The sequence below is a fragment of the Bombina bombina genome, chromosome 12 (genome assembly GCF_027579735.1).
Source record: "Bombina bombina isolate aBomBom1 chromosome 12, aBomBom1.pri, whole genome shotgun sequence".
In the NCBI taxonomy this organism is placed as follows: domain Eukaryota; kingdom Metazoa; phylum Chordata; class Amphibia; order Anura; family Bombinatoridae; genus Bombina; species Bombina bombina.
The window spans coordinates 48,249,120-48,270,163 of NC_069510.1; the positions used below are offsets into that span (position 1 = coordinate 48,249,120).

The window sequence follows — 21,044 nt, forward strand, 5'->3', positions numbered from 1 at the left end:
AAAACTAAATAAACATATACAGGTAACATAAACATTTTTATACATACTAACTTAAAATAAACTTTGTTTAACTGTCGATAAACCTACTTTTGTCTCGATCTTTACTACTTTCTGAACTAATTACCTCCATTGCTCATAGGGATTTTAAGAGGGTCTTACCTGCCACCTAGATATGTCCGTCCCCCCCCCACTTCTACACCAATTCTGGTTGCCCTGTGAAGTGAGACTTGAGTATGATACGTTCCCTCCCTCATTCCCAAGCATCCAGTAGTACAATATCTTCTGAAAAGAGTCTGATGTATTTTGTATGTTAGCAGCTGATTCATACATAGAGTATGTTTGCTTGATTTTTGGACAGTATTTCATACCATGTGGGTGCTCCCATTTTCAAGTACTTTGCTATACTGGTTCTAGTTAGGGTGCATAGTATTCTGATGAAAGCATTAATATAGTTATTGAATGCGGGTAGATTGTCATGTAAAAGAGCGTGTGGTATTTCAAGGTTTATATTCTCATCTAGTAGACCGCTCAGAATCCTAGAGAGGTCCTTCCCTATAACACTTACCCTGGGGCACTCCCACCACATATGGAGGCAGGTTCCCACCTCTTCGCACCCCCTGTAGCAAAGTCTAGACCCATTCTTAACGGAGTGAGCCGTCTGAATGGGAGTCAAGTACCACCTAAAGGAAGTTTTGATGATCTCTCTAAGGTCAGCACTCAGTAGATTCTTACTCGAGTCATGAAACAGCCTGTCCCAATTTTCTTGTTCTTTTTCCACCCCCTATATCCCTTTTTAAAGGGACATAATACTCATATGCTAACTCACTTGAAAGTAATGCAGCATAACTGTAAAAAGCTGACAAAATAAAATATCACCTGAACATCTCTGTAGAAAAGGAAGATATTTGACCTCAAAATGTCTTCAGCTCACCAGAGTAAGTGTTCTGTAAACAGTTATACTTCAGCTGATGTCCAGCTGCAAGTTTGAAAAAAAAAAATATATAGCCAATCGGCATCAGCAGTGCTGAGGTAATGCTTTGCCTTTGCTGTGATCTCATGAGATATAAAACTTACTTTGACTGAATAGGAAAATAACAACATGACTGTGCCTGCACATACCAGATGCACACTCCCTAGCTTGTCCTGGGACTAGCATCCTGACTGGCAACTCAAAGTCTTTCTACAGTGGGGTGTGAATACTTAGGACATTAGAGGTAAAATATCTTCATTTTTTACATAGAGATGCTCAGGTGATATGTTCTAGTCAGCTTTTTACAGCTATACTGCATTACTATCAAGTGCTTCAACATTTGGGTATCGTGTCCCTTTAATTATCTCTATTGCTATGGCCAGTTACAAACAGAAATAAAAAAAACTCCTGCGCTGATTATTGAATTACTATGTAGTAGTGTCAGAATTTACCTATTGTCTCTGGGAACAGGGGGGGGGGGTAAAAAACAAACAAACAAAACACATTTTCCTGAGTAAAATAATGCAGACATATATTATATTTGTATTAACTTGACATTAAAGGGCCATAATACCCAAATGTTTAAACACTTGAAAGTGATGCAGCATAGCTGTAAAAAGCTATTTTACCTCAAAAGTTCCTCAGTAGCCACCTCCCATTGTAAATGATTTCTAAGAAGCATTTTAGTGTGTCTGTCCTGGGACATCTGAAGGGATGAGCATCGTGCACTCTCATCTTATTTCACCAATCAGGTAAAGGAAGTTTACAATGAAATCTCATAAGTCAAGTCAAATCTCATGAGATCACAGTAAAAGTTCATGACCCCAGCACTGCTGATGCTGATTGGCTGATGTTCATTTCTTCATTTTTAAAAAAAAATTTTTTTACCTGCAGCTGGGAGCAGTTGAGTATAACTTTTTACACAGAACTTACTCTGCTGAGCTGAGGAGATTGTGAGGTAAAATATCTTCCCTTTTTACATAGAGATGCTCAGGTGATATTTTCCTCTCAGCTTTTTACAGTTATACTGCATCAGTTTCAAGTGATTTAGCATATGAGTATTATGTCCCTTTAATTAAAGGGATTTTTAACTGCTAGACACAACTTTAGTAACACTGTTACTACTCACTATGCTAGTGTTTTTCACCAGTTAGTAAAGCTCTGCATCTTTATACTGGGTACCGCCATCTTGGTACACACGTATAGTTGCATCTTGTGACAGAAGCAATGTGCAGATTTGAGATGTTGCTGGCCTTCTGTCAGATTTACCTTTAACCACTTTAGGTTTGCTAGCATAATAAAAAACAGAAGCTTTACATATGTGCATTTTTTTTCTACACTGTATAAAAACTACATATCAAACATTAAATAAAATCCCTCAGGAATAATAAGAGTAATGCATCCACTGCTAAAACGTACAGTTCCTGCTCTGTGTATTGTGCACTCTAAACTGAAGTGCATGATGTGGCTTGTGACCAAACTTAAATTCCAAGATGGCGGCGACCAGTGTGAAGCCAGCACTTGTAAAAGGTTATAAAAGAATGGCTTTGAAGAGAGCTGCAGGGCCAAGAGGAAAAACAATAGCTTAGTGTGCAGTAACTATTGTAGTTGTACCCAGTAGTTTAATAGCCCTTTAAAATCTCCACGTCTTAACCAATAGCTTTGCTAGCCATACAGCACAGTGCCGTGTGTCTAGCACGGCTATTGGCCAAGAGGTGGAAATTTAATTTAATGGGGGGGGGGGGGAGATTGAGTAGTGCCATTGGGCAGCCAGAAGCTCTTAGGTTAGCATTAAAGCTGCAGCGAAATAAAGGTGAAGTTTACTTTTTTTTTTTTTTTTTTTTTTTTAAACCCGTGAATGAAAGTAGCCTTTATTTTTAGTGCTGGTAAATCCTAACGTTCTTGAAACGCTAGGATTTACATTCATGTTAACGTCTTCTCGTCGTTACGAAGTTTCATAACTCCTAACATAACTCCTAACTCGTAACATAACTCCTAACAGCGCTGGGCTTTAACACCGTTAAGACAGCATGGAACTTCCTCCCTTATATGGCATCCTACAGCCTCGTCCTCGGGGAATGAAAAATCGGACTGGAAGGTCTGCCTAGCAGCATAGGCAGAACCAGTTATCCGATCCTGGCCTTGTGATCACATAAATGTGATTTCATTTTTGCAGCAAGTGTTTACATCGGAACTTCGTTCCATTGTTAACCTCTTCATGCAGGTATCGTGTTCTCACTCAGCACTTTTTCACAGTGCTTTTTTTTTTGTTTTGTTTGTTTTTTTTGCCTTGAACTTAAAGGACCATTAATATAGTAGAATTGCATAATTATCAATTACAAAATAAATAGACTATGCAATAGCACTTACTCTGAATTCCAAATAAGCAGATTTTATTTTTATTTTTTCTGATTTCCCCCCCCCCATTTGCCAGCTCCCTTTTATCATGTGACTGCCATTGGCCAATGACAGACTAGTATACATATACCCTGTGAACTTGTGCACATGCTCAGTAAGTGCGTGTGCCTCAAAGTAAAAAGAATGTGCAAAATGTAATAATGGAAGTTGATTGCAAAGTTTCTTTAAACGGTATACTCTATCGTAATCCTAAAAGTTTGAGTTTGACTTTAGTGTCCCTTTAACACTGTGTAAAGGATATCCTGAAACAGAAGATAACATATTTTCCTTTCCAGGTACAAAAGCCTCCAAACCATCCGGTCCAGGAAACTCTGCAGCTGCGCCCTCTGTCCTTTTTGCCACAGCAGTCCATGCGCATAAATAGTAAGTACCAGTTACTCCGCGTTTCCCTTGTTTTATCTTTCTGGATCCTTTACAGGTCACATTTGAGGGATGTTGATGCATAGTAAATTATTTATTTAGTGCCTGACCATCTAAAGCTCTGCTCCTGGCTTGATTATCCATGGAGTCTCAAATTTTAAAGTGAAGGTAAACTTTGGTGAATGAGAGCCCGTTTTTTAAAAATACTATTAAAAACAGGGGCACTTTCATTCATCAAAGTTTACAAAGCAGCCCTTTTGATAAAAACTTACCTCCCTTCTTTGCACAGCCAGAGCAGCTTCCCCCTCCTGGAAATCCTCTCTTCACACGTCAGCAATGACTAATCTGGCTTCCTCCAATCACGGCTTTCCCCCCCCATGGTAGACATTGCCTGAGGCCATGCTGTGATTGGAGGAAGCCGGATTAGTCATTGATGACGTGTGAAGAGAGGATTTCCAAGAGGGGGAAGCTGCTCTGGCTGTGCAAAGAAAGGAGGTAAGTTTTTAATCAAAAGGGCTGCTTTGTAAACTTTGATGAATGAAAGTGCCCCTGTTTTTAATAGTATTTTAAAAAAAAACTGGCTTTCATTCATCAAAGTTGGGGGAGTGAGAAACCATTTGAAACTTTTATTTTTATTTTTATACAAGTTAGACAACTTTAGGAACTTATGCTATCTTTTCTCTGTTGATTTATTTATTTTTGGCACCGGCCAATGGTGTATTTCAGTTTTTGTGCTGCCCTCTGCACTGAGAAATCTGCTACCCCAAAACCCCCACCCCCAATAATTTTGTCTCTTATTTGATTTATTTCTCACACAACTAGATGTCAACAACGCATTTAGTTGTTATATACCCCAAATAGACAACAAGGGTTCATTGAGTTGCAATTAGACATTTGGGACCCTATAATAAAACGATTGTCAGACCCATGAGAAATTGCCTTTTTTTTTTTTATCTCACCAGTCTTGCAACCTGTGGGTCCGGCGGTATTTTATTATATTTATATTTAATTTTACTAGCCAAAATAAGTTACTGCACTGAATGTGTTTTACCTGTAATATTGCGACCGCACTGTAACAAACATACTATATTAAAGGTCTACACCTTAGTAAAAAAGTCTTACCGTAGATTAAGCTGCAAATAGCCTCCTGCACTATTTCTAAAATCATGCAGCAGGAATGGTACAAGAGTTATTTTAAAATAAATATTGTTTCTGGCCACTTGAAAATGACTGCTAAGCACCACCCATTGATGACATTATGGTGTGGTCTGCATATGGCATCCAATCACAAAAGGCTCACTAGTTGGATTCAACAGACCGTCAATGCTATTCAGCAGAATCTCTAGATGCAGCCCAGATTGTGATATTATCAGTGGGTGGAGCTTGACAGCAATTTCAACTATTCATTTTAAAATATTTTTTTACCATTCCTGTTCCATGATATAGAAATGGTGCAGGCGGCTATTTGCAGCTTAATCTAAGGTAAGACTTTATGATGACTAAGGTATAGACTGTACCTTTAATAACATTGGCTAGAAATATAGAATAATAAAAAAAAACATAATTTATGTAAGAACTTACCTGATAAATTCATTTCTTTCATATTAGCAAGAGTCCATGAGCTAGTGACGTATGGGATATACATTCCTACCAGGAGGGGCAAAGTTTCCCAAACCTCAAAATGCCTATAAATACACCCCTCACCACACCCACAAATCAGTTTAACGCATAGCCAAGAAGTGGGGTGATAAGAAAAAAGTGCGAAAGCATAAAAAATAAGGAATTGGAATAATTGTGCTTTATACAAAAAAATCATAACCACCACAAAAAGGATGGGCCTCATGGACTCTTGCTAATATGAAAGAAATGAATTTATCAGGTAAGTTCTTACATAAATTATGTTTTCTTTCATGTAATTAGCAAGAGTCCATGAGCTAGTGACGTATGGGATAATGACTACCCAAGATGTGGATCTTCCACGCAAGAGTCACTAGAGAGGGAGGGATAAAATAAAGACAGCCAATTCCGCTGAAAATAATCCACACCCAAAAATAAAGTTTAAATCTTAGAATGAAAAAAAACTGAAATTATAAGCAGAAGAATCAAACTGAAACAGCTGCCTGAAGTACTTTTCTACCAAAAACTGCTTCAGAAGAAGAAAACACATCAAAATGGTAGAATTTAGTAAAAGTATGCAAAGAAGACCAAGTTGCTGCTTTGCAAATCTGATCAACCGAAGCTTCATTCCTAAATGCCCAGGAAGTAGACACTGACCTAGTAGAATGAGCTGTAATCCTTTGAGGCGGAGTTTTACCCGACTCGACATAAGCATGATGAATTAAAGATTTCAACCAAGATGCCAAAGAAATGGCAGAGGCCTTCTGACCTTTCCAAGAACCGGAAAAGATAACAAATAGACTAGAAGTCTTTTTGGAAATTCTTAGTAGCTTCAACATAATATTTCAAAGCTCTAACTACATCCAAAGAATGCAATGATCTCTCCTTAGAATTCTTAGGATTAGGACACAATGAAGGAACCACAATTTCTCTACTAATGTCGTTAGAATTCACAACCTTAGGAAAAAATTTAAAAGAGGTTCGCAACACCGCCTTATCCTGATGTAAAATCAGAAAAGGAGACTCACAAGAAAGAGCAGATAATTCAGAAACTCTTCTAGCAGAAGAGATGGCCAAAAGAAACAAAACTTTCCAAGAAAGTAATTTAATGTCCAGAGAATGCATAGGTTCAAACGGAGGAGCTTGTAAAGCCCCCAGAACCAAATTCAAACTCCAAGGAGGAGAGATTGACTTAATAACAGGTTTTATACGAACCAAAGCTTGTACAAAACAATGAATATCAGGAAGATTAGCAATCTTTCTGTGAAAAAGAACAGAAAGAGCAGAGATTTGTCCTTTCAAGGAACTTGCCGACAAACCTTTATCCAAACCATCCTGAAGAAACTGCAAAATTCTCGGAATTCTAAAAGAATGCCAGGAAAAATGATGAGAAAGACACCAAGAAATGTAAGTCTTCCAAACTCAATAATATATCTTTCTAGATACAGATTTACAAGCCTGTAACATAGTATTAATCACAGAGTCAGAGAAACCTCTTTGACTAAGAATCAAGCGTTCAATCTCCATACCTTTAAATTTAAGGATTTGAGATCCTGATGGGAAAAAAGGACCTTGTGACAGAAGGTCTGGTCTTAACGGAAGAGTCCATGGTTGGCAAGAGGCCATTCGGACAAGATCCGCATACCAAAACCTGTGAGGCCATGCTGGAGCCACCAGCAGAACAAACGAGCATTCCTTCAGAATCTTGGAGATTACTCTTGGAAGAAGAACTAGAGGCGGAAAGATATAGGCAGGATGATACTTCCAAGGAAGTGACAATGCATCCACTGCTTCCGCTTGAGGAGCCCTGTATCTGGACATATACCTGGGAAGTTTCTTGTTTAGATGAGAAGCCATCAGATCTATTTCTGGAAGTCCCCATATTTGAACAATCTGAAGAAATACCTCTGGGTGAAGAGACCATTCGCCCGGATGTAACGTTTGGCGACTGAGATAATCCGCTTCCCAATTGTCTATACCTGGGATATGAACCGCAGAAATTAGACAGGAGCTGGATTCCGCCCATACCAGAATTCGAGATACTTCTTTCATAGCCAGAGGACTGTGAGTCCCTCCTTGATGATTGATGTATGCCACAGTTGTGACATTGTATGTCTGAAAACAAATGAACGATTCTCTCTTTAGAAGAGGCCATGACTAAAGAGCTCTGAAAATTGCACGGAGTTCCAAAATATTGATTGGTAATCTCACCTCCTGAGATTCCCAAACCCCTTGTGCTGTCAGAGACCCCCAAACAGCTCCCCAACCTGTCAGACTTGCATCTGTTGAAATTACAGTCCAGGTCAGAAGAACAATAGAAGCCCCCTGAACTAAACGATGGTGATCTGTCCACCACGTCAGAGAGTGTCGTACAATCGGTTTTAAGGATATCAATTGAGATATCTTTGTGTAATCCCTGCACCACTGGTTCAGCATACAGAGCTGAAGAGGTCGCATGTGAAAACGAGCAAAGGGGATCGCGTCCGATGCAGCAGTCATAAGACCTAGAATTTCCATGCATAAGGCTACCGAAGGGAATGATTGTGACTGAAGGTTTCGACAAGCTGAAATCAATTTTAGACGTCTTTTCTGTGAGAGACAGTCATGGACACTGAATCTATCTGGAAACCCAAAAAGGTTACCCTTGTCTGAGGAATCAATGAACTTTTTGGTAAATTGATCCTCCAACCATGATCTTGAAGAAACAACACAAGTCGATTCGTATGAGATTCTGCTAAATGTGAAGACTGAGCAAGTACCAAGATATCGTCCAAATAAGGAAATACCACAATACCCTGTTCTCTGATTACAGACAGAAGGGCACCGAGAACCTTTGTAAAAATTCTTGGAGCTGTTGCTAGGCCAAACGGCAGAGCCACAAACTGGTAATGCTTGTCAAGGAACGAGAATCTCAGAAACTGATAGTGATCTGGATGAATCGAAATATGCAGATATGCATCCTGTAAATCTATTGTGGACATATAATGCCCTTGCTGAACAAAAGGCAGGATAGTCCTTACAGTTACCATTTTGAATGTTGGTATCCTTACATAACGATTCAATATTTTTAGATCCAGAACTGGTCTGAAGGAATTCTCCTTCTTTGGTACAATGAAGAGATTTGAATAAAACCCCAGCCCCTGTTCCAGAACTGGAACTGGCATAATTACTCCAGCCAACTCTAGATCTGAAACACATTTCAGAAATGCTCGAGCCTTCGCTGGATTTACTGGGACACGGGAAAGAAAAAATCTCTTTGCAGGAGGCCTTATCTTGAAGCCAATTCTGTACCCTTCTGAAACAATGTTCTGAATCCAAAGATTGTGAATTGATTTGATCCAAATTTCTTTGAAAAAACGTAATCTGCCCCCTACCAGCTGAGCTGGAATGAGGGCCGCACCTTCATGTGGACTTGGGAGCTGGCTTTGGTTTTCTAAAAGGCTTGGATTTATTCCAAACTGGGGAAGGTTTCCAAACTGATACCGCTCCTGTGGATGAAGGATCAGGCTTTTGTTCCTTATTGTGGCGAAAGTAACGAAAACGACTATTAGACCTAAATTTACCTTTAGATTTTTTATCCTGTGGTAAAAAAGTTCCTTTCCCTCCAGTAACAGTTGAGATAATAGAATCCAACTGAGAACCAAATAATTTATTACCCTGGAAAGAAAGGGAAAGCAATGTTGACTTAGAAGACATATCAGCATTCCAAGTTTTAAGCCATAAAGCTCTTCTAGCTAAAATAGCTAATGACATATACCTGACATCAACTCTAATGATATCAAAGATGGCATCACAAATAAAGTTATTAGCATGTTGAAGAAGATTAACAATGTTATGAGAATTATGATCTGTTACTTGTTGCGCTAAAGCTTCTAACCAAAAAGTTGAAGCTGCAGCAACATCCGCTAAAGATATAGCAGGTCTAAGAAGATTACCTGAACATAAGTAAGCTTTTCTTAGAAAGGATTCAATTTTCCTATCTAAAGGATCCTTAAAGGAAGTACTATCTGCCGTAGGAATAGTAGTACGCTTAGCAAGAGTAGAGACAGCCCCATCAACCTTAGGGATTTTGTCCCAAAACTCTAATCTGTCAGATGGCACAGGATATAATTGCTTAAAACGTTTAGAAGGAGTAAAAGAATTACCCAAATTATTCCATTCCCTGGAAATTACTTCAGAAATAGCATCAGGGACAGGAAAAACTTCTGGAATAACTACAGGAGATTTAAAAACCTTATTTAAACGTTTAGATTTAGTATCAAGAGGACCAGAATCCTCTATTTCTAATGCAATTAATACTTTAAGGGCTCCATGTACTAAGCCGTCAATTCATCCGTCATTGTAGACGCGGATAAACTCGCCGTTACTCGCCGCGGGCGAAATGGTGTCCGCTGTCGCTATGTACTAATATTCCCCCAATAAATAGACAAGTCTAGCCCGCCGCGAGCAGTTGCGGATTGTTGATAAATTTGACGCCTCGCTCGCCGCGACTAAGCTGATGTACTTAACTTTCAGTTGAATTGTCTGGCCAATTATTAACACGTGACATGCAAGGTGTCACGAACATCATAGTAGTCACAGGAATAGAATTTTGCTCCTATAAAAGTTCAACTTATCTAAACAACTTTATTATTGTTCAACATTTTTTGAAGAGTGATAACAGAGCGTTATTTTTGTAATATTTATTTACAATTTGGATATGGCTTCATCTGGATCTGATAATATATAAATATTAATATAAAAATAATTATAAAGATTGACAACTATACAATACAAATTTAAAATATAGATTACTCTTTAATTACAGTCGACAAATTGGGCGCAATTTATGTACATGGAAATGAGAGACAAATTAGACGCCAGTTATGCTGTAAGTACAATGCTGATATTACTGCCTTTTATATATGTCTAGACTGGTGTCTAGATTGACTTTCCTATTGTTTTGTACCTTGCCCGCCACCTAAAAGGTGGCGAGGCAAAAATAACGAGGTGGGAGCGGAAATTGTAGCGAGCGGACAAATAGATGTTTTAGTACATTCGTTTTTGGCGAGTTGGTGGTCAAATGTGTCTGATTACAGTGAAAAATGGAGAGGTAGCGAGGTTTGGCGGATAAGTACGCTCGCAATTTTAAAGATGCGAGTTTTAACATAATTGACGGCTTTGTACATATCAGTTTGCGAATTTTGACGCGAGATTTGTTGCGGGTAGCTCGCTGACTGCTTAGTACATGGAGCCCTAAGTAAAGAACGAATAAATTCCATTTTGAATAAATATGAAGATTTATCAGCATCAACCTCTGAGACAGAATCCTCTGAACCAGAGGAACCATTATCAGAATCAAAATGATGATGTTCATTTAAAAATTCATCTGAAAAATGAGAAGTTTTAAAAGACCTTTTACGCTTACTAGAAGGAGGAATAACAGACATAGCCTTCTTATTGGATTTAGAAACAAAATCTCTTATGTTATCAGGAACACTCTGAGTATTAGATGTTGACGGAACAGCAACAGGTAATGTAACATTACTAAAGGAAATATTATCTGCATTAACAAGTTTGTCATGACATTCAATACAAACAACAGCTGGAGGAACAGCTACCAAAAGTTTACAGCATATACACTTAGCTTTGGTAGATCCAGCACCAGGCAGTGATTTTTCCAGTAGTATCTTCTGACTCAGTGTCAATCTGGGACATCTTGCAATATGTAATAGAAAAAACAACATATAAAGCAAAATTGATCAAATTCCTTAAATGACAGTTTCAGGAATGGGAAAAAATGCCAGTGAACAAGCTTCTAGCAACCAGAAGCAATAAATAATGAGACTTCAATAATGTGGAGACAATAGTGACGCCCATATTTTTTGGCGCCAAAAAAGACGCCCACATTATTTGGCGCCTAAATGCTTTAGCGCCAAAAATGATGCCACATCCGGAAGGCCGACACTTTTGGCGCAAAAAAAAAGTAAAAAATGACGCAACTTCCGGCGACACGTATGACGCCGGAAACAGAAAAAAAAAATTTGCGCCAAAAAAGTCCGCGCCAAGAATGACGCAATAAAATGAAGCATTTTCAGCCCCCGCGAGCCTAACAGCCCACAGGGAAAAAAGTTAAATTTTTAAGGTAAGAAAAAAATTGATTTATTCATATGCATTATCCCAAATATGAAACTGACTGTCTGAAATAAGGAACGTTGAACATCCTGAGTCAAGGCAAATAAATGTTTGAATACATATATTTAGAACTTTATATAAAAGTGCCCAACCATAGCTTAGAGTGTCACAAAAATAAGACTTACTTACCCCAGGACACTCATCTACATGTAGTAGAAAGCCAAACCAGTACTGAAACGAGAATCAGTAGAGGTAATGGTATATATAAGAGTATATCGACGATCTGAAAAGGGAGGTAAGAGATGAATCTCTACGACCGATAACAGAGAACCTATGAAATAGACCCCGTAGAAGGAAATCATTGAATTCAAATAGGCAATACTCTCCTCACATCCCTCTGACATTCACTGCACGCTGAGAGGAAAACCGGGCTCCAACCTGCTGCGGAGCGCATATCAACGTAGAATCTAGCACAAACTTACTTCACCACCTCCATAGGAGGCAAAGTTTGTAAAAAATGATTTGTGGGTGTGGTGAGGGGTGTATTTATAGGCATTTTGAGGTTTGGGAAACTTTGCCCCTCCTGGTAGGAATGTATATCCCATACGTCACTAGCTCATGGACTCTTGCTAATTACATGAAAGAAACATTAATTCCCAAAAACACATTTTACACACTGCAAAATTAAAACAAAACGTAGTTTGGTGTAACGTTGAAGTTGCGGCTCCTTTCTTCTATGGGATATTAATATCCAAAACACGAAATCTTCTTTCTGCAAAGAAAAAAAATGGCAAAAGTTAAGACATTACATACATATTATGTAACATCTTACAATATAATACTTTTACATAATACAGTGTATACACATGTACAATATACCCACAATACCCAGCTCCAGTATAGGTGTATTATTGATGTCCTATTTTCACTATTGTGTTGCAACAAAAGAGGGTGAGTTTCTGTTGACACATGTAAATTGTATTGCCATTCAATTCTATCTAAAGGTATTGTTTACATTACACCTTCAATGCAGGTGGCAATGCTGCTTTGATAATTCCGCCAGTGTCCGAGAACCACCGCCTCCCACAGAGAAGTAGAGTGAAATGCCTCTTGGTGCGAGACTGGCTGCTAACACTGATTTCAGCCCTTTACAACATTTCACAGCCAATCTCAATTGCAAGATGGATCCTTTTTTAAAATATCGCCATTACCACAATGCTTTTAACATCAGGCCCATAGAGAGCAAATAAAGGGAAAGGCATAGAATGAGCCTAAACATTTACTCCCCCCAACACCAAAAAAACCTGTATGGGCTATATAAATGGATCAACATTTATGTAAAGCAAAATCTAGTGTACAATGTCCCTTTTAATAAGTAATGTGAAACTGAGTTTGTTGTGTTATTTACAAAAATGTCAACTTTCATTTCCTTTTTCTTTTTCTGTGGCTTCTGCAGCGTCAACGGTCAGTTTGTGAAGCAGGGCAAGTTTGGAGCTGCAGTTTTGGGGAACCACACTACCAAGGAGGTGAATAACTTTATGTTGTATTCTAACCGTCACAGCTGATTCATCAAGTTCTTACAAACCGTTCTGGTTCACAATACACACAATCTCTAGGTAAAAACTCCAGGACCGCCAGTTCACGTGTCCGTAGTCTCAAGTCTGCAGCGTTCTTCGCGCTTCTGCAAAGCCGGTACCTGAAATGAGCGCTCCACCAAGCTCTCAAACAGTAACAAAGTAACCAACAGCAGTCCACACTCGGCAACGCAAAGGAGCAGTCCAGGTTGATTAAAACATATACAGAATCGTTTAATGTCTTATATCAAAACATAAGTACACACTGACGTGTTTCGTAGTAACGTATAACTTTCTCAATGACCTTAAATCATTTAAGGTCATTGAGAAAGTTATACGTTACTACGAAATGCGTTTGACCTTTTGAACCTATTCAGTGTAGGGCTGCAACTAACAATTACTTTCATATTTGATTAATCAGACTATTTATTTTTTGGATTAATCGACTAATCGGATTAAAAAAAATATATATATTTTCCTATATTTTTATTTATTTATATAATTAAGCAAAACAAAACCATGAACTGTTTCAAAATAGGTAGAACTAGAACAAGGTAGACTATCACTGTTCATAACATTCTGTTGTGCACTATTTCAGAAACTTTGCATTGAAATGTCAACATGACCACAGGCTCTTGGCTGACGCTGGTTCTCTTTTTGCAAGCTATTTTGCCTGCAGCAGAGAAGAGGCGCTCAGATAGTGTTGAGGTGCCTGAGATGCATAAGTAGCGTTTTGCCAATTTTACCAAGGTGGGATATTGATCTTTGTTAGCTCTCTACCAATGCAAGGGGCCTCTCAAAAAAGTAAACCTGGTCTTCATTCTAACATAAAAATATCTTGAATATCTATATACAAAGGTAAATAACCAGCTTTAAGGTTAGGGAAAAAATAACTAGTTAGCTCTTAAAATAACAGATATATACTTATAGAGGTTGAATTTGGTACATATAACACAATTAATTAAAAATAATAAATAAAATAAAAAAAGTCAAAAGCGCTAAGGACTATATATCAATAACAGGACAAAGCCTTACACATTTTATCTATACAGTACATATAATCGGCAACAGCAGGCAATCCGCTAATAAACTCCCATCAATCTAGGGCTGGGTGTAAATAACAAGCTCGGCACTATATCATGAAAAGCAAAGTCCCAAATCACCTGATTTAATATAAACAATCCAAATGAAGACTCTATTTTATTTCTGGGATTCACATAAGCCAGGAGTAGTTGTAAACTTATACTGTCCTGAAAAAGTGAAAAGTAGACGTCCTTTAGGCTAAGCGCATGTGCATAAGCTCATTGGAGTGAAGCAGCTGGTGTCATGCACAGACCAACTGATTGCAAACCAACTGATCATCGATTATGAGATTCGTTAACAACTATTTTCATAATCGATTATATTGATTAGTTGTTGCAGCTCTAATTCAGTATGTACTTATGTTTTGATATAACACATTAAACGATTCTGTATATGTTTTAATCAACCTGGACTGCTCCTTTGTGTTGCTGAGTGCGGACTGCTGTTGGTTACTTCATCCTGGTTCAAATATTGGTACTAGGGAGACAATTCTTGTTTTGAGGCCACAGTATAGCAGCAAGACTAGTAAACTCTCAATGGAAAATCCTGCAACACTGTTTACTAATGCACATGGTCTTGTAGTTTACATATGCTGCAAATAAGTGTTTTATTATTGTTATAGAACCTATTAACCCTTTCATGGCAGGGTCATAATGTCTACATAGGAACACACGATTGCGAGATTTCAATTATGGGATCGGGTCAGGGGGGCGTCCCTATGACGCTAGGCGCGCCCTCCAGACCGCGATCACATTTCAGGAAGCGCCGTTGGCTTAAAGTGACACTGAACCCAATTTTTTTCTTTTGTGATTCACATAGAGCATACAATTTTAAGCAACTTTTTAATTTACTACTATTATCATTTTATCTTCGTTCTCTTGCTATCTTTATTTAAAAAGAAGGCATCTAAGCTTTTTTTTATTTATTTCAGAACTCCGGACAGCACTTTTTTATTGGTGGATGAATTTATGCACCAATTAGCAAGAACAACCCAGGTTGTTCACAAAAAATGGGCCGGCATCTAAACTTACATTCTTGCATTTCAAATAAAGATACCAAGAGAATGAAGAAAATTTGATAATTAGAAAGTTGCTTAAAATTGCTGCTCTACCTGAATCGTGAAAGAAAAAAATTTGGGTTCTGTGTCCCTTTAAGGACAGCCAAACGGCTATGATGTTGTATTCCGTCCTAACGGCGCTAAAGCCCAGCTTCATTTGGACGGAATACGACATAACAGCGCTAAAAGGTTACATTCTGCAATTTTATTAAGTGAATCTAAGCAGGATTCTTGAATGTGATGCTGCTGTTTTGAAATGAACCTAAGAAGCAAATTTTTCTTCAAAGGGTTATACTTGTTTCCATCCAATCAAGCATCACTTGAAAAACATAAATTTTATGTTTGTGCATGTCTGATATTGCCGTATAAATGTTTATTAGCTGATTGGGACAATTCTTATTGCTGCACTGGGAGAGACCTGAAAGTAATAAAAAAATATAATTTTATATATGCGTGTGCCATTTTTATTATTATAATTTTTTTTTATTATTATTATGCAAACTATAGCATTCTGCATACTCCACTTTTAGATGTGTTAAATGGACAGTCTAGTCAAAAATAACATTCATAATTCAGATAGGGCATGTCATTTTAAACAATTTTCCAATTTACTTTTATCACTAATTTTGCTTTGTTCTCTTGCTAGTCTTAGTTGAAAGCTAAACCTAGACGGTTCATATGCTAAGTTCTAAGCCCTTGAAGGCCGCCTCTTCTCTCAGGTCATTTTAACAGTTTTTCTCCACTAGAGGGTGTTAGTTCATGTGTGTCACATAGATAACACTGTGCTCACTCACGTGAAGTTCAGGTGAGCCAGCTCTTATTGGCTAAAATGGATGTCTGTCAAAAGAACTAAAATAAGGGGGCAGTTTACAGAGGCTTAGATACAAGGTAATCACAGAGGTAAAAAGTGTATTATTATAACTGTGTTGGTTATGCAAAACTGGGGAATGGGTAATAACTTAATTATCTATCTTTTTAAACAATCTAAATTCAGGTATAGACTGTCCCTTTAAATAAAAAAGAATAGCCAGGACCTTTTTATAAAGCGTTTGTGACTTGTCATCTTTGTGTTTGTCACTAATTTTCCCTTTGTTCTCTCTTTGACGGTTGCAGTACAGAATCCTCATTTACTTGAGTCAGCAGCAGCCAGTTACTACAGCTAGAATTCATCCTGGCTTTGTCTTTACGGTGAGTGCTGAACCAGTCTGGGTTTGTTACTGATGTGTAAACAGATTGTTGAATCCATTATGGAGTAGCATTTATATATAACAAGGGATGAATAAACCGCTCTCAGGTAGATAGAGACAATTCTCACATCTGCTGATAATCATGGATGCTCCTGAACAAAAAACTATTACAGTAAGGACACCATTTTAATGGGAAAAAATGCAATCGTATGGTGGGGGGATCAAAATTTATGTTTACCTGATACATTTCTTTCTTTCTTGACACGGTGAGTCCACGGATCATCATCAATTACTGTTGGGAATATCACTCCTGGCCAGCAGGAGGAGGCAAAGGGTACCACAGCAAAGCTGTTAAGTATCACTTCCCTTCCCACAAACCCCAGTCATTCGACTGAAGGAAAAGGAGAGCAATAACACAAGGTGCAGAAGTGCCTGAAGGTCATATAAAATAACTGTCTGAAAACAGGGAGGGCCGTGGACTCACCGTGTCAAGAAATAAATACATTTTATCAGGTAAACATAAATTTTGTTTTCTTTCTGACACGGTGAGTCCACGGATCATCATCAATTACTGTTGGGAATAGGGTTGCCACCTGTCCCTTAAAATACAGAACACTTATAAGTTACACATGCTGCAGGGTGTGCAGGGAGGAACATGAATAGTGCTGTCCAGAAACACAATACATGTTCCTCCCTGCACACCCTGCAGCATGTGTAACTCATAAGTGTCCAGGAAAACATGGCTGAGGTTGCAACCCTAGTTGGGAATCAATACCCAAGCTAGAGGACACAGATGATAAGAAAGGGTCAATACAGGTTACCTAAACAGAAGGCACCACTGCTTGAAGAACCTTTCTCCCAAAAGAAGCCTCAGCCGAGGCAAAAGTATCAAATATGTAAAATTTAGAAAAAGAATGTAGAGAAGACCATCTAGGAGAATCTTGCAAAAAAGATTCTTGCTGCCGAGACCGCAGTATAAACTGCATATCAGAATAAAAGGATCTCCATACTAACAGTGCTTATACTGTGGAGACTAGGCTGCCGTATAAAACACCCCCTTGCGAGAATAGTGCAGCCCAACTAGAGTATGATCCATCATACTAAGTATAACGCCAGTAGCTTCCTTAGCTAGCCCATAACACATTCATAATTAGGTATATACTTAATCAAGTATTAACCCCTGTCTCTAAGTCAAACAACAAACATGCTCCGCTCCCTGCATGTCAGTATCCTTCCCAAGGATATAATTGTCCCATAACATGCTGCAGCTCACCATAAAAGTGCACATTCTCCCAAGCCTGAAAGATAAAGGGCACTTACCTGCAGTCTGGCCGTCTGGCAGGAGGACAGCACACAAGGTATGGAAGGAAGCTGCTCCTTACATGGACCTGTGATAAAGAAAAGACAAAGTAAACCTACTTTGGCTGTCATATACTAGGGCAGCAACATGTTAAGAAAACGCAGTGAGGCCCACCTCACAAGTTCTCAACTGCTTTAAAGCCACCACTGCCCTACTGAAGAGACTAATGTGGAGTACGGCTAGACCCAATCCCCGAAAGGGAGAGAGCAAACCTACCTGCTTTCAAATAATAAAATCTTGATTGTAGTGAAATTTCTTCAGCCACCTACTTTACTTCCTCCATGCATCAAGGCAAAGAGAATGACTGGGGTTTGTGGGAAGGGAAGTGATACTTTAACAGCTTTGCTGTGGTGCTCTTTGCCTCCTCCTGCTGGCCAGGAGTGATATTCCCAACAGTAATTGATGATTATTCATAGACTCACAGTGTCATTAGAAAGAAACAGCATTTATGGTTTTTTTTAATGTAAATATAAAACATTCTAAAAAAAATAAAACTAGCAGGCAATGCATATTGGTGTGGGTAACATATCTAGACCATTAAGTACTGTATAATTGCATAATTAACAAGTGCATAATAAAAAGACAACGCAATAACACTGAATTCCAAATAAGCAGTAGATTTATTTATTTTTGTGACTAATTTATTCCATATTCTCCAGCATCCTTTATCATGTGACAGCCATCAGCCAACCACAGGCTAGTATACATATACACTGAACTTGTGCACATGCTCAGTAGGAGTTGGTGCCTCAAAAGTGTGCACATAAAGAGATTGAAAAATTTGATAATGGAAGAAAATTGGAAAGTCTCTTAAAACTGCATGCCGAATCATAAACGTTTAATATCGTCTTTCATGTCCCTCTTAAAGTGATTCTAAATTTGCACTTTCTGGAATAGCTCATTATGTTAAAAATATATCTTAAAAATAAATAAATATTTAAAAAAAAAAAAAAAGATTTATCTGGCTATATACATGCCCTTCCTCCGCCTCCTTGAAGTTTCTGCTTCAGACTTTGTGACGTAAAGAGCGGTCTCACCCGCTCTCTATGTCGGCATCCAGGCACGCTCCTGAGCTCTGCAAATGTGCCTGTGCAATTATCCACTCTCTATGTAGGCATCTAGGCACGCTCCTGAGCTCTGCAAATGTGCCTGTGCAATTATCCACTCTCTATTTAGGCATCTAGGCACACTCCTGAGCTGTGCAATTATCCACTCTCTATGTAGGCATCTAGGCACGCTCCTGAGCTGTGCAATTATCCACTCTCTATGTAGGCATCTAGGCACGCTCCTGAGCTCGGCAAATGTGTGTATGCTGCTGTTTAGTTTGTGTAAATTCTGCATTCTAGTTAGTAACTATGTTCATTTTGCATCTCCTGCAGGTTCAGCTGAATAGTTATGCTGCTTTTTACGATGATCATAGACAGAGTTGGTCCATGATGTTTGAGTCGGAAGCAGCTGCAATTGATTTTAGTAAGCAGGTATTAATTTACGGAGCACGCAAGCCACGCATATTTATTGCTTGTGAAACAGACTGATATTGCCGATCATTATTAATCTCAAACACCCTTATATTTGTATTGTCTTTATTCTACGATGTTGATTGTACACTCTTATGTTATCTGCATCAAAGTAAACTTTTATTATGATGAAGTCTGATTACCAGACTTAAAGGGCTATTAAACCGTGCTCCTTTGGTAAAAACAAATATGTTAAATCAAAGTAAACATAACAAAGAAACAGATTTGTGTAAAAAAAAAAAAAAATAGCAAACAACTTACTTGTTTCCCTGCAAAATTAGCAGGTCAAATTTCTCCGCTGTAGCCTCAGACCCCAGTGTGATAAGAGTGGAACATTTGTGAAACTTAAGTTCACAGCATGAGCAACTCTGACTCCCTGTTTATCTAGTCTGTTTACTTCTATTATTTAATTTGCTTCCTTTTCTTGTTATCCTTTGCTGAAAGGTTTATCTAGGTAAGCTCAGGAGCAGCAAATAACCTAGGTTCTAGCTGCTTATTGGTGGCTTCATATATCTATATACCGATTTGTCATTGGCTCACCCATGTGTTCAGTTAGAAATCAGTAGTGCATTGCTGCTCCTTCAACAAATGATGCCAAGAGTATGAAACAAATTTGATAATAGAAGTAAACTGTAAGTTTTTGAGTTTCTTGTCCCTTTAATACTTAGCCAACTATGGAAGTTTTATGGCATCATGCTAGATAAGCTTCCTGTAGAGACCACAGCCTCCTTGTAGGGCTTTGACCGGTATAAATAAACACTGCACTGTTTATTATTCCTTTTAGATTGACGTTTTAAAGTGATGGTAAACTCTCCACTTTTTAAAAACAGATCCGGAATCTTAGTGATATTTTAAAGGGGGTTTTCATTCAATAGTTGTTACAAAGTTGTTCTATAACTTACTTTTTAATATAGATATGAAATTCAAATACTTTGCGCTCTGCAACCCACTTCAAATGTCAATTTCTCTGTGAGCTAATGGTTTGAATTGATGCCATATGGGGAGAGCGCTGATTGGACAACAACTCAAACCGTTAGCTAATAGAAAAATTGATTTTTGAAGTGGGCTGTGCAGGGTATTTGAATTTCAGATCTATATTAAAAAGTAAGTTATAGCGCATCTTCATTACAACTGATGAATTAAACTCTGTGTAAAATATCACCAACATTCTGGATCTGATTTTAAAAAGGGGAGAGTTACCTTCACTTTAATCTAGTTTCTAGTGTGAATATATATATATATATATATATATATATATATATATATATACACACACACACACGTGTGTGTTGATTGCACTCTTGCTCTCTCTGACCTGTCGATACCTTTTTCTAGATCTGTATTTGTAAATATAACAGTTCTCCATCCCTGGAGTCTGTACTCTGTCAGGATCTTGTCCTTGGGGATGGACAAGCTGCAGAACTTGGAGACTTTTTGGAAGTGGCGTACACAGGATGGCTATTTCAGAACCATGGACTAGGGCAGGTACATCTTATGACAAGCAAAGCCCGGGGTCAACAATTGTTGGGTAACTACAGTAGAAATGTAAATTATATTTTTTTTTCCTTGATGTACTGTACAGTAGGTTTTGTTTTTGTAGATTGAACATTGAGTGGGAGATTAGTACATATGGGAGTTAGCAGATAACTGGCAAAAGGGGAGATCAGTTTGAGCAAATTTAAAGGAAAGCGATAAGGGAACATGAGGCATGAAATGCGTTAGGGTGCTTGCAGGCTGTTTCTTTATGTTTTCAAAATAAAAGCTTAATTTTTAATTATTTAAGGTGC

General features: G+C 38.2%; 1 protein-coding gene across 1 annotated transcript in view; it reads left to right on the top strand.

The window, feature by feature from the left end:
* The window catches only part of FKBP15 (FKBP prolyl isomerase family member 15), a 115,253-nt gene that overhangs the window by 19,578 nt on the left and 74,631 nt on the right, over nucleotides 1-21,044 (top strand). The window contains 5 exon segments of the mRNA XM_053695685.1: nucleotides 3,664-3,751; nucleotides 12,936-13,005; nucleotides 16,307-16,381; nucleotides 19,120-19,218; nucleotides 20,593-20,742. Of these exon segments, the coding sequence (XP_053551660.1) occupies nucleotides 3,664-3,751; nucleotides 12,936-13,005; nucleotides 16,307-16,381; nucleotides 19,120-19,218; nucleotides 20,593-20,742 (482 nt within the window).